At 40.6% G+C, this 12,190-nt stretch overlaps 1 protein-coding gene across 3 annotated transcripts in view; it reads right to left on the bottom strand.

Annotated features, from left to right (window-relative positions):
• rptor (regulatory associated protein of MTOR, complex 1) overlaps positions 1-12,190 on the bottom strand; it is a 347,202-nt gene that overhangs the window by 27,078 nt on the left and 307,934 nt on the right. Inside the window, exons 27-30 of one of the 3 annotated variants that reach the window (XM_074690536.1) lie at positions 10,913-11,027; positions 10,677-10,801; positions 8,910-9,035; positions 3,185-3,232 (exon numbers count right to left, since the gene is read on the bottom strand). In XM_074690536.1, the coding sequence (XP_074546637.1) occupies positions 3,185-3,232; positions 8,910-9,035; positions 10,677-10,801; positions 10,913-11,027 (414 nt within the window). The remainder of the gene's footprint in view (positions 1-3,184; positions 3,233-8,909; positions 9,036-10,676; positions 10,802-10,912; positions 11,028-12,190) is intronic. The other 2 variants (XM_074690545.1, XM_074690552.1) reach the window with 2 other exon arrangements.

Below are 12,190 nucleotides of genomic sequence, written 5' to 3'. Positions count from 1 at the left end.
AGCTTGGGCTGTATCATTCTATAACACAGGGGTTAAACTGTTTGTGCTGATGTTCATTCCATCCCACAGTCAGCAGTTATTCTGCAGTGGTCTGTTCAAACTTGAGAGTCTATCAGTAAAATGAAGAGTGAGGTTACGTTAGCTCTGCTTGGTAGATGACTGGCAGGACATAACCAGGACTTACAAACGTAACACATCACGGACAAGTCTTAGAACACCAGGATGCCAGCTGCGCTAAATATAGACGGCTACTAAAGTACTTACAAACTGACATTGTTTACTTGTCACATTAGCCTACAGATACGTCAGAAAACCAGGCTGCCGATAGCACTACATAGCCAGTGCTACAATGTCTGCTTGATGTCATGTTTCAAACCGTAGCGCTGCATAACTGTACTGATAAATACCTTACCTCGGCTATATCCAGTAAAAAGTTGTCTTGAACAAAGAAATGTGTTTCGATCTGATTTCAATTTAATTCCAAAACAAACACATGCCTCGCTAAAAGTAATTTATGACAGTGTGCAGAGACTCTGGGCCACAAGGTGGCGAGGGAGTGCAATTAAAACAGATCTTTCTCACAGCATCTTTAAGAGAGTGATAATCTGGACCCATGATATGCAGATGAAATGCTTCAGCCATTTCTATTTTGAACTTGATCATTATGGCTGACAGCTTAAAAAAATGATAAGAATCATTCTGAGTTACAGAAAATCACGATTCAAACAGCAAAAAGTCTGTGTCAACACACAGGGTAAGCCACAGACAGTCACTACTGTAAAGGCGAGTGGTTCACAGAGTACTTCACTGAAGCAAGCTAACGTAAAGTTGACTGAGAAAAAAATGTATTTATCATGTTTTTAGATTGACAACTCTCTGTCTCCTTCAACCTTACTGTAGCTGCTCCATCTCCCCTCTTCATTCTGTCAGCTTTACCGTGAATGTCACATGCGGCTATTCATTCCATTTCATTTTTAATTTTTCACAATTTTACAGTAAACTCTAGGCAGGTTAGATTCTGCCTTTGCAAAAGTTGTTATACATATATACTGAGGCACTGAGAATTAGAAGAGTCTGAAAATACTAACTTTAACAATGAGCCCTGTGACATTTTCCTGAACTACCTGTCACCTTTCACAATCACCTCAGCAAATGAGCTGTCTCCACTGCCCCTGCCTCTGACTCACTCTCAATCTCAACCACCTACATCAGGACACATGGAGATGCACTAAGCATTCTTTCTTATTGATGACTGAAATAAGCTTAATGGAGATTTTTCATATAAAGATTTCCGTGAGGTAGCTAAGACATTTTGTCAGCATATAAAATACACAGGTAGTACAGTAGCCCATTAATTATGTAGGCTACATTATAGTTTATGATTGAGGCGTTCGTGAGGTCTGCGCAACCTCGCCCCCTCATGTAGTCCTTTTCACGAGGAAGATATCTGCGTCGTGTGCCTCTGGAAATTTCTAACTCTGCACCATGCACCTGTTGCATTCCTAATATAGAGCCAGTCTGAACACTCTGAGCTGAGCTGAGAAGATAAGGAACTGGACTGTAGCTCATTGATCCAAAGCATAGACTGTAAAACAAAATGAACCCCATCTTACTCTGCTTGAAGTGAGGTCACCACAAAATCTGCTCCCCCTGGTGGCTGGCTGCAGAATAGGTGAAAAAATCTATCTCCCCGATCATTACAGATGGGCTGTGGTCAAACTTTAAAAAATTAATACACCTCGTAGAAATGTTTCTCACGTCCTATTGTTGGAGTGATTTGAAGATACCATTTGGCTGTCTTGTATTCAAGTCTTCTTTTTTCTGAAAATTCTCGTTTTCATTAATTACACAAGGTTAAAAACAAGGCTTTCTGTAGCGTTTAATGATGATTGACAGCTGCTGTTCTTGTGTATTTTTTTCGTGGATTGTAAAATATGTCAGGAGGTAAAGTCAAGAGGTGATTGAACTCTCGAAAGAAAAAATATATATATTTCCGCCACCTGGCTCCACTCAGATTCTTTCATAGCCTCTATTGTGCAGACTCTGGCTGCACAACTGCTACAATGGTGGCGCCTGAGACGGCGGTATTTTGGCTTCAAAACTGTACAATGGTAAATGGTAGAGAGATGCTGTCCGCTCTATATACAGTCAATGATCCAAAGTCCTCTTTCCACATACTACAATCTGTAGAATTCATGGAGATACCAGTTTTCTTTCTTGCTGGACTTGGCCCCTGCCCACAGTACAACAATAACAACCAAGTACTTTGCTGACCATGATACCGCTGCTGACTGCACAGTAAACTCCTCATATCTGTACGTAGGTTCGAGCAGAAGATTAGAAATAACAAAACTAAGTTACAGATGAGCTGAAGGTAACTATGATGGCTGGGCTTTACTAAAACTGCCGCAGAGCAACTGACCGTTCACCAAGTACTGAAAATAAAAACAATCTACTTTTCAGCAGTTTGATATCTCTGTGATTGAAATCCTTTTTTGTCTTTGCTTGATCTAAGAAAATAAGCTAATTTGTTAATACTGGATTTCTGATTTTCAAGAACTTTTTGAAACAGTTGTTGTATGATGAACAGCCACATTTATCAACCACATCTCCCACTGGCATCAGCCTTTATGGTGCAGCATCAACACAGAAGTAAATAAAACAGGCTTTAGCTTCAGATTTATGGCACAATATTGACGGGGAAAACTGAAAAAGTTTTGAGACAAAAAAGCTTCTGCTGTAATTGTAAAATGGAAGATCCTCTTGAAAGATAAATCACAAAAACCTCAGGGTAGTAGCTTGGCCACCACTATCATTGTTACCTGTGTGGGCATTGTTGTCAAAATGTTAGCCTGACAGGCACAAAAACAGTAATTAAAGGCACGGTGAAGCATTTCATGACTCACAAATCAGCGTTTCCAGCTCAGCAAGTAAGACACGAGGTATTAGAAAACAGACATTAGGTCTTCTTTCGTATCAAGCCTTTGAGCCTGTGGGATCTGTCTGGTGTATCGTGAATAAGCACTCTTCGCGGGGCAGATGAAAGGATGATGGGTAGTGGTGGCGGTCGGGTTGTAACAGAAACAAAGAAATACTGAAAAAAGGAAGCACACTGCGGGCTGTTTGGTGCAGCACATTTGCTTTCCGGGAGCAAAGAATAAGACAAGAGAACTGCAATACTCACCTCCTTGCTTACTCCTGTCAAGATAGATGGAGACCCTTCTGGCAAGACCTGCGAGCAGGAGGAGGCAGCAAATGGAAGGGGTGAGGGAGGGGGGAAGGGGGGAAGGAGGGGGAGGGAGGGCAGGAATGTAACAAAGCAAGCAACAAATTAGCAAGGGCCCCTTGTGCATGCAAACAGACAAAGTATGAAAAGTATGACCTCATGAATACACTCAATATGCATCTCAACAGGAGAGGGATGAACAAGGCGGCTGTTTCCCATTGTTGCGTCTCCCAAGTGACAACCAGTGATATGCAGGGATCAAAGAGTGCTGGGAGGGGGACCTTGAGGAGGCAGGAGCTGCCTCTGCATTACAAACAGGGGCTGTGGAAGCAGCACAGGGTCCTCTACCTCCAGGACATAGAGTCGCCAGACCCCCCCCATACAGAGACAGAGATGACAAGTGTTGGACTTGGTAGAGCCGGACACAAAAATTAGATGAGAAAAATAAATGACTGATGCATTATGATGATCTTTGTGTATTTAAAAGCTGTTATGGTTTTTATTATTACCTCCACCAAGGAGGTTATGTTTTTGGGAGAGTCTGTTTGTTTTTCTGTGAACAATATAACTCAAAAAGTAACAAACAGATCTCGATGACATTTTCAGGAAATGTTCAAAATAGGATAAGGAAGAAGTGATTAAATTTTGGAGGTGATCCGTCTGGATCCAGGATTTTTTAAAGGATTCTTTATCATTGAATGATTGGGCCATTTTCACCATAGGTGTTTATAACTCCACCATAAACAGTCCGATAGCTTTGCAAAACAATACAAGACAAGGTCACCATAATTTCTGACAGATGTTTAAGTACGATCCAGATCCTGTCAATATTCTGGATACTTAGATCCAGAATATGAAATATGTACTAGGTGATCATCATTTTCAACACTGTCAGGAAACAAATTATCGTACAAACCTGCAACTAACACCAAATTGTAGCAGACAGTCTGTTGAAAGGGAGTATAACATTAAAGTAAGACTAAAGTATTGGTGACAATCACAGTATGCTTGGTGGAGGTCTGTGTTTTTCTAGTTTTTATTTATCTATTTATTTTACATACATTTTTAAAGTCTGCTCCAGGTTTCTGCCTCTTAATTTCAGAATATTTACACAAATACTAAACATGATGGATGGGTTACTGTTGAGTATCTGTAATATATACAAAAAGAGAGTACTGAGTCCAGCGCCTGGTCCTAGTGAAAGGATTTCATCATCTCATATAATCCAGTTGAAGAGTGTGGTGGTTGCAGGATCTGCAGAGATTGTGCCCTTTCTCAGGATTTTTTTATTTACTGTGTTTTCTGCTGTGCTTGGGACTTTTTAGGAGAGTTATTCTGCAGATGCATGCACTGAGTGCATTTTGCAGCCTCCTGCTGTCAGTCTGTAAAGTAGCACCCAATAAATCAAACCAATCAGATTCTTTTAAGCATCTTTGCTTTTAAATACTGTTGGATGCAAACTGTACTATTTATAGGCTCATACTGAAAGTAACCAGGTGTTGATTAATGTTCATGAATCTATGACATTGGCTCTTTATATCAGTAATTTAAAACATCAGTCAGACACTGAGAGATCCATGGGGGTGTGACTGCATAAAGATACATGTTCAGACTGTATAATTTCACTTCACTGATTGAGCAAATAAATGACTCAGACATGTGAGAGGGACATAAATTGTCGTGTGGGTGGACTTTATCAGGAAACCACCGCTTGCCGCCTTGTTCAGCCTCTCAGGAGACGAGAAAACCACAAAACAATATCAGAGAACCAGCAAAGTAACAACAAGCCAGACAGACCGCGTCTGCAGAGATGGTTCACTGATGAAAAATAGCACAAAAAGCACGTTATTGGACAATGGGATGAGCGAGGACAGGTTGCACAAGGACTATGTGTGTGTTTTGGAGAGGGGGCGAGTGTGTGTCTGCTAGTCTCTCCTTGAGAAACTTCCATAGTCTTGCTGCCTACAGAGCTAGAGGAGTTTTTTGGCAGTACAAAGACAGACTTGTGAAATATTTCATCGGGTGTTTCATTATTAATGCCACTGAGGCAATGCTAAAAGTCTTAAAACACAAGCATAAAATCATCGAGCTCCATCTGAAGCTCGCCCTAACCCCTGGTTTTAACTCTTAACTGATTATTGGTTCAGGAGGGGAGCCAGTGTGTGTGAAAGCAACAGGGAGAACTGTGAAAGATCGTGTTCCTGATACTTCCTGCCAAGTTTCAGGCTGGACTGTTCAGCAAAAGTTTTTCGAGGGAAGCTCTCAGTCGAGTGGCTGTTCGTATTAAAATTGATGCTTTCAGTGCCGTCTGAATGCAGAAGCAACACAGCTGCTGTCACTAACAACACATCCAGGATAACAAGCGCACCATTAAATGTTAAAGCCTCAGTCAAAACAAGGCTGTGGCTCACTGCAGGAGAGTCCTCCACGGGGGAAGAGACTCTCAGGGAGATGTGTGTCGTGAGAAGCAGACTGACAGTGATGTAAGTTAAGTGTGTCGCCTCTCTGCTGATCCCCACGGAGCTCTGGTGACTCTGTGGTTTTGTAATGATGGAGACACATATGTATGCAGCATGCGGTCAACACCTCTGCGTGGGTTCCTACTCAGCTGGTGATTCAGCTAGACACTCGACGTGACAGCTCTGCTCTCATTTCTACCAATTAGATTAATATGTCTCCAATTCCGTATGAGATGTGCAGGAATAATGATATCAGAAGCTCTCCACCCACATACGACTGTCATCACAGGTGCTGAGAGTGTCACAATGGGTCACAGATCATACAGAAACTTTCTCCTAACAGGCAAAAGTGTGGTAAGTAATCATTGCATTCATAAAACAGGATGTCAGGTATTCAGAGGAGCACCTCATCACTCCCACAGCTGTCACGGTTTGCTCCAACCCCCCCCTGACCCAGAATCGACGACTGAGAGATGCTGGAGGTAAAATAAACGTGGAGTGAAGAGAAAGAGAAAGCGAGTGGTTAACCATGTAAATGACAGAGTGGGTGCGAGAGTCTGACAGGTGTGTGCTCAGTGTCAGGGCCTGGTGCAAATGTTTGTGAAGAACTTTTTCCTTTGGAGGTTCGGACGTGCGTAAACATGGCACTGACTCCGAAAAATAAAAAGTGAATTCACATTGTTACAGTCATGTGAAAGACAAAGCTGACTCTCTGGTTCAGCTGTTTAGTTTGAAAATGTGTGTTGTCTTCGTGTGAACTAACTTTAAATGTAGGCTTCTAAACAAGTTTGCTGTTGCCTCCATCTCGTCTGGACTGACAGACATATGACGGCTCTGACACGTGTGCCAGGGTGAGAAAGATGAAGCTGACAGCTGGCTCCAGGCCAGCCTTACATTAGTTTTGACTGATGGAAGTAAATACACACTCCTGACTTTTAATCCAAAACCTGCCACCGCCGTGGCAAAAACAATTTTCAACAGTGTGGTGATGGTTTCAGGTTTCATTTCATCGTATGAGGTCAGGCAAGGTGGACCCAGGACATGCAGTCAGGCCTGTGTGTGCTCACATACTCAGACAACACTGGCTAAGCTCTTTTATATGATTCCATGTATAAAAATGGTATGTTGTATGTTTTATATCATACTCTATTTGTCTTTCATGGTTATAATTTTGTTATCTTTTTTGTAAGGCTTGATTTTAGTCCTCTATTTGAAAATTTCAATAAAGTTGTAAAAAAAAAAAAAAGATTTGTCTGCTGTGAGCTGGTCTCTAGTGATGCATGCACTTTTTTGTTAAATGCAGTGTATGTATGATTTGTATCTCTGGTTAAACTCATATTTATCTCCAGCAAAAAGAAGTCTGTCATTTAAAATTAGTCAAAGCATCTTGATTTTCATGTTGCTCTAAATAATTTGATTACCAGACAGTCCAAAATTAAAGATTTTCAGCTCGTTTGAAACTCACAGACATCACCTGCACATGAACTTATGTACGAGTCCCATCACTGCTACAGTCTTATCATGGAGATTACTCATAATCTGCCTCTGGCCTTATTCTAAATTATAATGAAAAACATTATTGGCTGATGCTTGTTTTTCTGTGGTTTTGTGATCTAATTTTGGGATCAGCCCATTGGTGAGCAATCCAGCTGCACTGAGGAACAAAGGGGCGTCAAGTCTCTGCAAAAGCCTGACTTACATTTGCACAAGGAGAGCCTTGTGCAAATGTAAGCCTAACTTTTAGAGTAGGGCACTATGTTTCAAAGCTATTTGAGAGACCAGAGGCTAATTTGAAGCAACAATACTTTCATCTATCCATCATCTTTACCAAAAATCCTGTTCGGAGGTTGTGGGGTAGGACACACCCTGGAAAGGATGTCAGTCCATTTCAGGGCTTGTAACAGAATTTATACAGGGTTCCTACAGCTCAAGCCAAGTTAAATTTAAGACTACTTAAGACTTTTTTGAGGCCGTTTGAAATCAAATTTAAGACCAAGTCGACAACGAACCACAATTGAAACAAACAAAACAACAAAATAAAAATACCACATGATTTACCTGGGTGAGAGGCTATTTTTACCCAATGTTTATTTTAAATAAAACATCACTTTTTGCCTTCTTTTTAACCCAATTTTTACAGCTTTAAGCCTATTTTGCCCCCCATTCATCGTTTTTTGGCCACTGTCAGAAACATTTTTGTAATTTTTACATGTTTTTTGAAATGTAATATCAAATTTAATTCCCAATTTTGCTGCCAAAGACTATTTTCCTAAGCTACTTTTGGATTTTTCTGCACATTTTTTTTTTTTTTGCAATTTCATACCTGTTTTGACCTTTATTCACACACATTGTCCTAATTCTGGACCATTTTTATCTTTTTAAGCCCGTTTTTATAACTTTATTCCTAGTTTGCCCCCATTTATTTATTTTGATCACTGTCAGAAACATTTTTTGAATTTTTACATGTTTTTTGACTTTTAATTTCCAATTTAATTTCCAATTTTGCTGCCATAATCAATTTTCCTAAGCCACTTTTGGATTTTTTTTGCCAGTTTTTCACCTTTTCTTTCCCTCTCCAGGCACTGTAGTTAAAACCAAGACATGCGTCTGCTCTGAAAGATCCTGGTGCAGCCACATCACTGATTTGTTAGTTCTGCTTTTGTGATTACACGATGTTGCCATGACAATAAATCAGTAAATTCTTTTTGAAAAATATATACATTTTGCTAAATATTTTTTTAGTTCAATCTAACATACATCTTATTAATGTGGTTAGATTTTTAAGACTTTTGAAAATTGGATTTAAGACATTTTAATGCCAATTAAGGCCTTATTTTTAGAACTATGAATTCAATGCCTTTTAAGACTTTTCAAGGATCCGCGGGAACCCTGTTATAAACAGATGTAAACCCAAGAAATTAATTTCTAGTTTTTTTTAAAAGAAGAAAAGAAGAAAACTCAACACTTAAATCAGTTTCTGCCCATGAAGTTTGAACCCTTCGTTTTCCCTTTTTTAAAAGTGAAAGATGCCATAAAAGCAGAGAAGACAGAGAAAAACAATGAACGCTTTCCCCTCCTGGGTACTGTGCATGTGATGATGTGAGATGTAACCAGGATGAGTTGAACAATGTGTCATTCAGGGAAAGAGTGTGGAGAGTTTGTGGTCAGGTGGATGGATGGATGGATGGAGGGAGGAGGAAGGAAAATAAAGTGTTGATCTTTACTGTGAGCGCTGGCAGAGGGCTGACCTCTGGTAGTGGGCAGCATGTCGGAGAGGCCCTGCCACGCCGTCACCATCTCTGGGTTCTTCTGGTCTGCAAAGTTCTTCCAGATCCGTAATGCTCCGTCGTCTGGAGGGAGGAAAATCAGGCGTGGGAGGCGAGAAAAAATTACAGATGATTTCTTGGATCCTTAAACATTGGATCTATATTAATACACATTCAATTCTACCAGTATAGCAAAACGTGTATCTAAATCAAACTACCAATTATACCTTTAAATTAACTGTGACTTCTGCACATTATCAAAACATGTCACTGCATACAATTATATGTGCAAGTCAACCTGAAAACAGTTCATGTTTGACTCTTTAACTTTAATGGTTTCACTTAGGTCTTGTGTAAAATCTCAGTATTTTGAACAACAGAAAGTAATGATTTATATCTTCTCATGGAGAGCAGCATTCAAGACACATGCTTGAAAAAAAAAGGAACAAAAAACTGTGGATTGCGATAATAAAATAATGGTGAGCGTGTCATAAATTCCCTGCATATCCATGTACTTCCTCTGAGCTGTTGCAGCTGTGGGATCTCATATGATTAAGTCAGGGCCATGGTTGGTTCTCTGATCAGAGGGTGTTTCTACAGGTGCACTTGCAGTGAACATCCTCTAAACAGCTAAATTTTCTTCAACAGATTCCACTGATGCACCTCTCTGTGGATCCTTTCGGAGATGAAGTTCGAAGGATTAAAGGTTAAAATAAGACCCAGGTGTAGAAGTGCAGAAGTTCTCCTGAAGGCTCAGCTTGCCTCACTTTTTGTTTGTGTTTTGATGAAGAATCCTGAAGTCAGACTCTTTCAAAACATGAAACGCACTGTGTGACTCGGGCATGAACTCACACACTCGCACACGCTTCTCAGAAGAATCAATGGAGAGTGTACAGCAGCATCTTAAAAGGCTCTTTGCTTGAAAGTGTTCTGTCAGTGAGAAACAAAGTGCGGCACGAGTCTCTAACTTAAAAAAGCTCTGCCTGAACAGCAGGGCTGAAACATGGCTCAGACACGGAGCTCCACATAAAGCATGTCCACGTGCTCTGATGAGAGAGCCGTTACAACCCATAAAAGTCTCCTCCTGATTTACATTCAGCGTTTCACTTCTTTAATGCAGTATATTTTTTATAAGTAATGTCCTTCCTGATATCCCTCACAGCGTGACTGATGGAGAAAAGCTGAATAAGTGCACATTACATTTTGATGAGATGGAACCTGAATTTATTAGTCCCTGAGCTCCTAACAAGGTCTCAGGAGGGATGCAATGAAATACAGCGTTCACTCTTAGTTTAATACTCCACTGTAAAGACAAAACAAAACAAATGTGCGTCTCTGAGTGGACTTTTTCGCTGCACTCTCTGGGTTATGAAGATAAAGCCATGGAGGGTAATTGCTTTGTTCTGTTGATGAATGATAATGAAAACACATGGGTGCTGTCTGTGTGGGTATGTGTGTGTGTATTTGCAGGGCTAAGAGTTAAGTGTTTAAGGCTCCTTGCTGCTACAAATGAGTCTTATTGAGATTTCAACTGAGCTGGTGAACTGCAGAGATAAACTTTCATATTTGGCTCATGAGATCCAGTGTCTCTAAATGCTTTTAATATTTTTCTAAGATCAACAAAAACAAAGGGTTTAGAAATGTCCCTCTCCTGTACAGTACGCTCATTAATACACTTAATTTCTAATCTGCTGAGATGCTCTTGTGTGTGTAAGTGTCTCCAACCTGTTGCAGTGAGCAGTAATGAGCAGTCATGTCCGTTCAGGTACTCCATGGCTGTGATTCGTGTGTAGCGAGGGTTCCCGTTGTAGAAGTAGTCAAGCCTCTCGCCTTTCTCCCAGTCCCAAAAGCTGCAAAACACACAAACACATTCACTCTCAGGCTTTCATTCATTATCTGAAGAGTTAACATTGAAAGTTTAAAAAAAGTAATGTTTGCGTCAGGTGTGTCCACTCTCTGACCAGATGCTGTCTTTGTCGGCCACGGCGATACAGGTGTTGTAGGGGTGGAACTTCACCACAGACGGGACTCCGGGGTTACGGTTGATGAATATTTGATCATCCAGACGGGAAACACCTGCAACAGGGAACAAACCGAGATGTGAACACGTGTTAAAGGGAGATACATTTCTCCAGAGTGGAAAATCACAGCTTTTGTGTCGTGCCCGATGCTGAACCAGTGGACTTTCAGCCTTGTACTGCACAAGATGCAAAAACTGCAAAAAGACCTATTTTCCATCTTTTTGAGCTCATCTGATCAGACTTGTTATTGTGCAGACTGTGCGCACAAAAAGCTCAAACCTAGAAACCTGAATGTGACACTGAAAGAGCTTTTCTCATCAGCTTCCATTGGAAACAAGAGAACTTTGCGAGGCCTATTTATCCCTTTTTATTACTTCCTTCATTAAAAGCAAATCCTAAGCAAACAGGGCACTTCAGGACAGACATGAACCGTTCTCACGAGGTCATCAAAAGTAGTCTAACATGGTTTTAGCCTTCAATGTTAAGGGACATGGGTCCTTTTTTTCCCAGCTGCAAAAACAAGCACTGTCAGTGGATATATTTAAACCTGGAACATTACATTGCAGGCTTTTCACCCAGCTCCTGACAGATAGCTGAAGCAACCTACAGAGCGTTTCAGAACTTTTTGTACCCTTCTTCATTTTCAACCAAGTGCATGCAGAAAATAGACCCAGGTGTCAAAAAGATAACTCAATTTTTGGGGTTTCAAAACCTGAATCTGTCACTCTTTCAGAAGTACACTGTGGAGCGTGTGAGAAGTGGTGAGAGCTGAATTAGAGAACAAGGAAATAACAGTTTGTACATGTATTCCTTTTCAGGCTGTGGATGAATACACATAGTTTTAACACACAGACTGCAAAAAGAAATGTTTTTTTTTTAAAGAGGGGGTATTCTCATTTTCCTGGTTTCATAGGTATAAAGTAACAACTCTGGATGTTCCTTCGAAATGTGTGCAGATTTTCAAACTACCATACATTTAAATGTTGTAGAAATGCCTGAATCTGTCTGTAAACTGATCAAAACAGTCTAGAGCTTGCTGAAGTGATGAGGTCATCACATAAGGACCTTCTAACTCTTATGACACATTAGCGGTGTGGGCCTCAAACACCAAGGTCTTCACATAGCTTTGCCCTCGACAGGTCTATAGAGGGTTGTTCAATCAATGGGAAGGGTTTTTTTGGGGGGGGGCTGGGGCACTCGTTTACACCAGTGTGGAAA

Source organism: Halichoeres trimaculatus, unplaced genomic scaffold (assembly GCF_033239565.1).
Source record: "Halichoeres trimaculatus isolate MK-OKI-2021-1 unplaced genomic scaffold, fHalTri1.1 fHalTri1_scaffold_2, whole genome shotgun sequence".
In the NCBI taxonomy this organism is placed as follows: Eukaryota; Metazoa; Chordata; class Actinopteri; order Labriformes; family Labridae; genus Halichoeres; species Halichoeres trimaculatus.
This window is presented reverse-complemented; position numbering and strand designations above follow the sequence as displayed.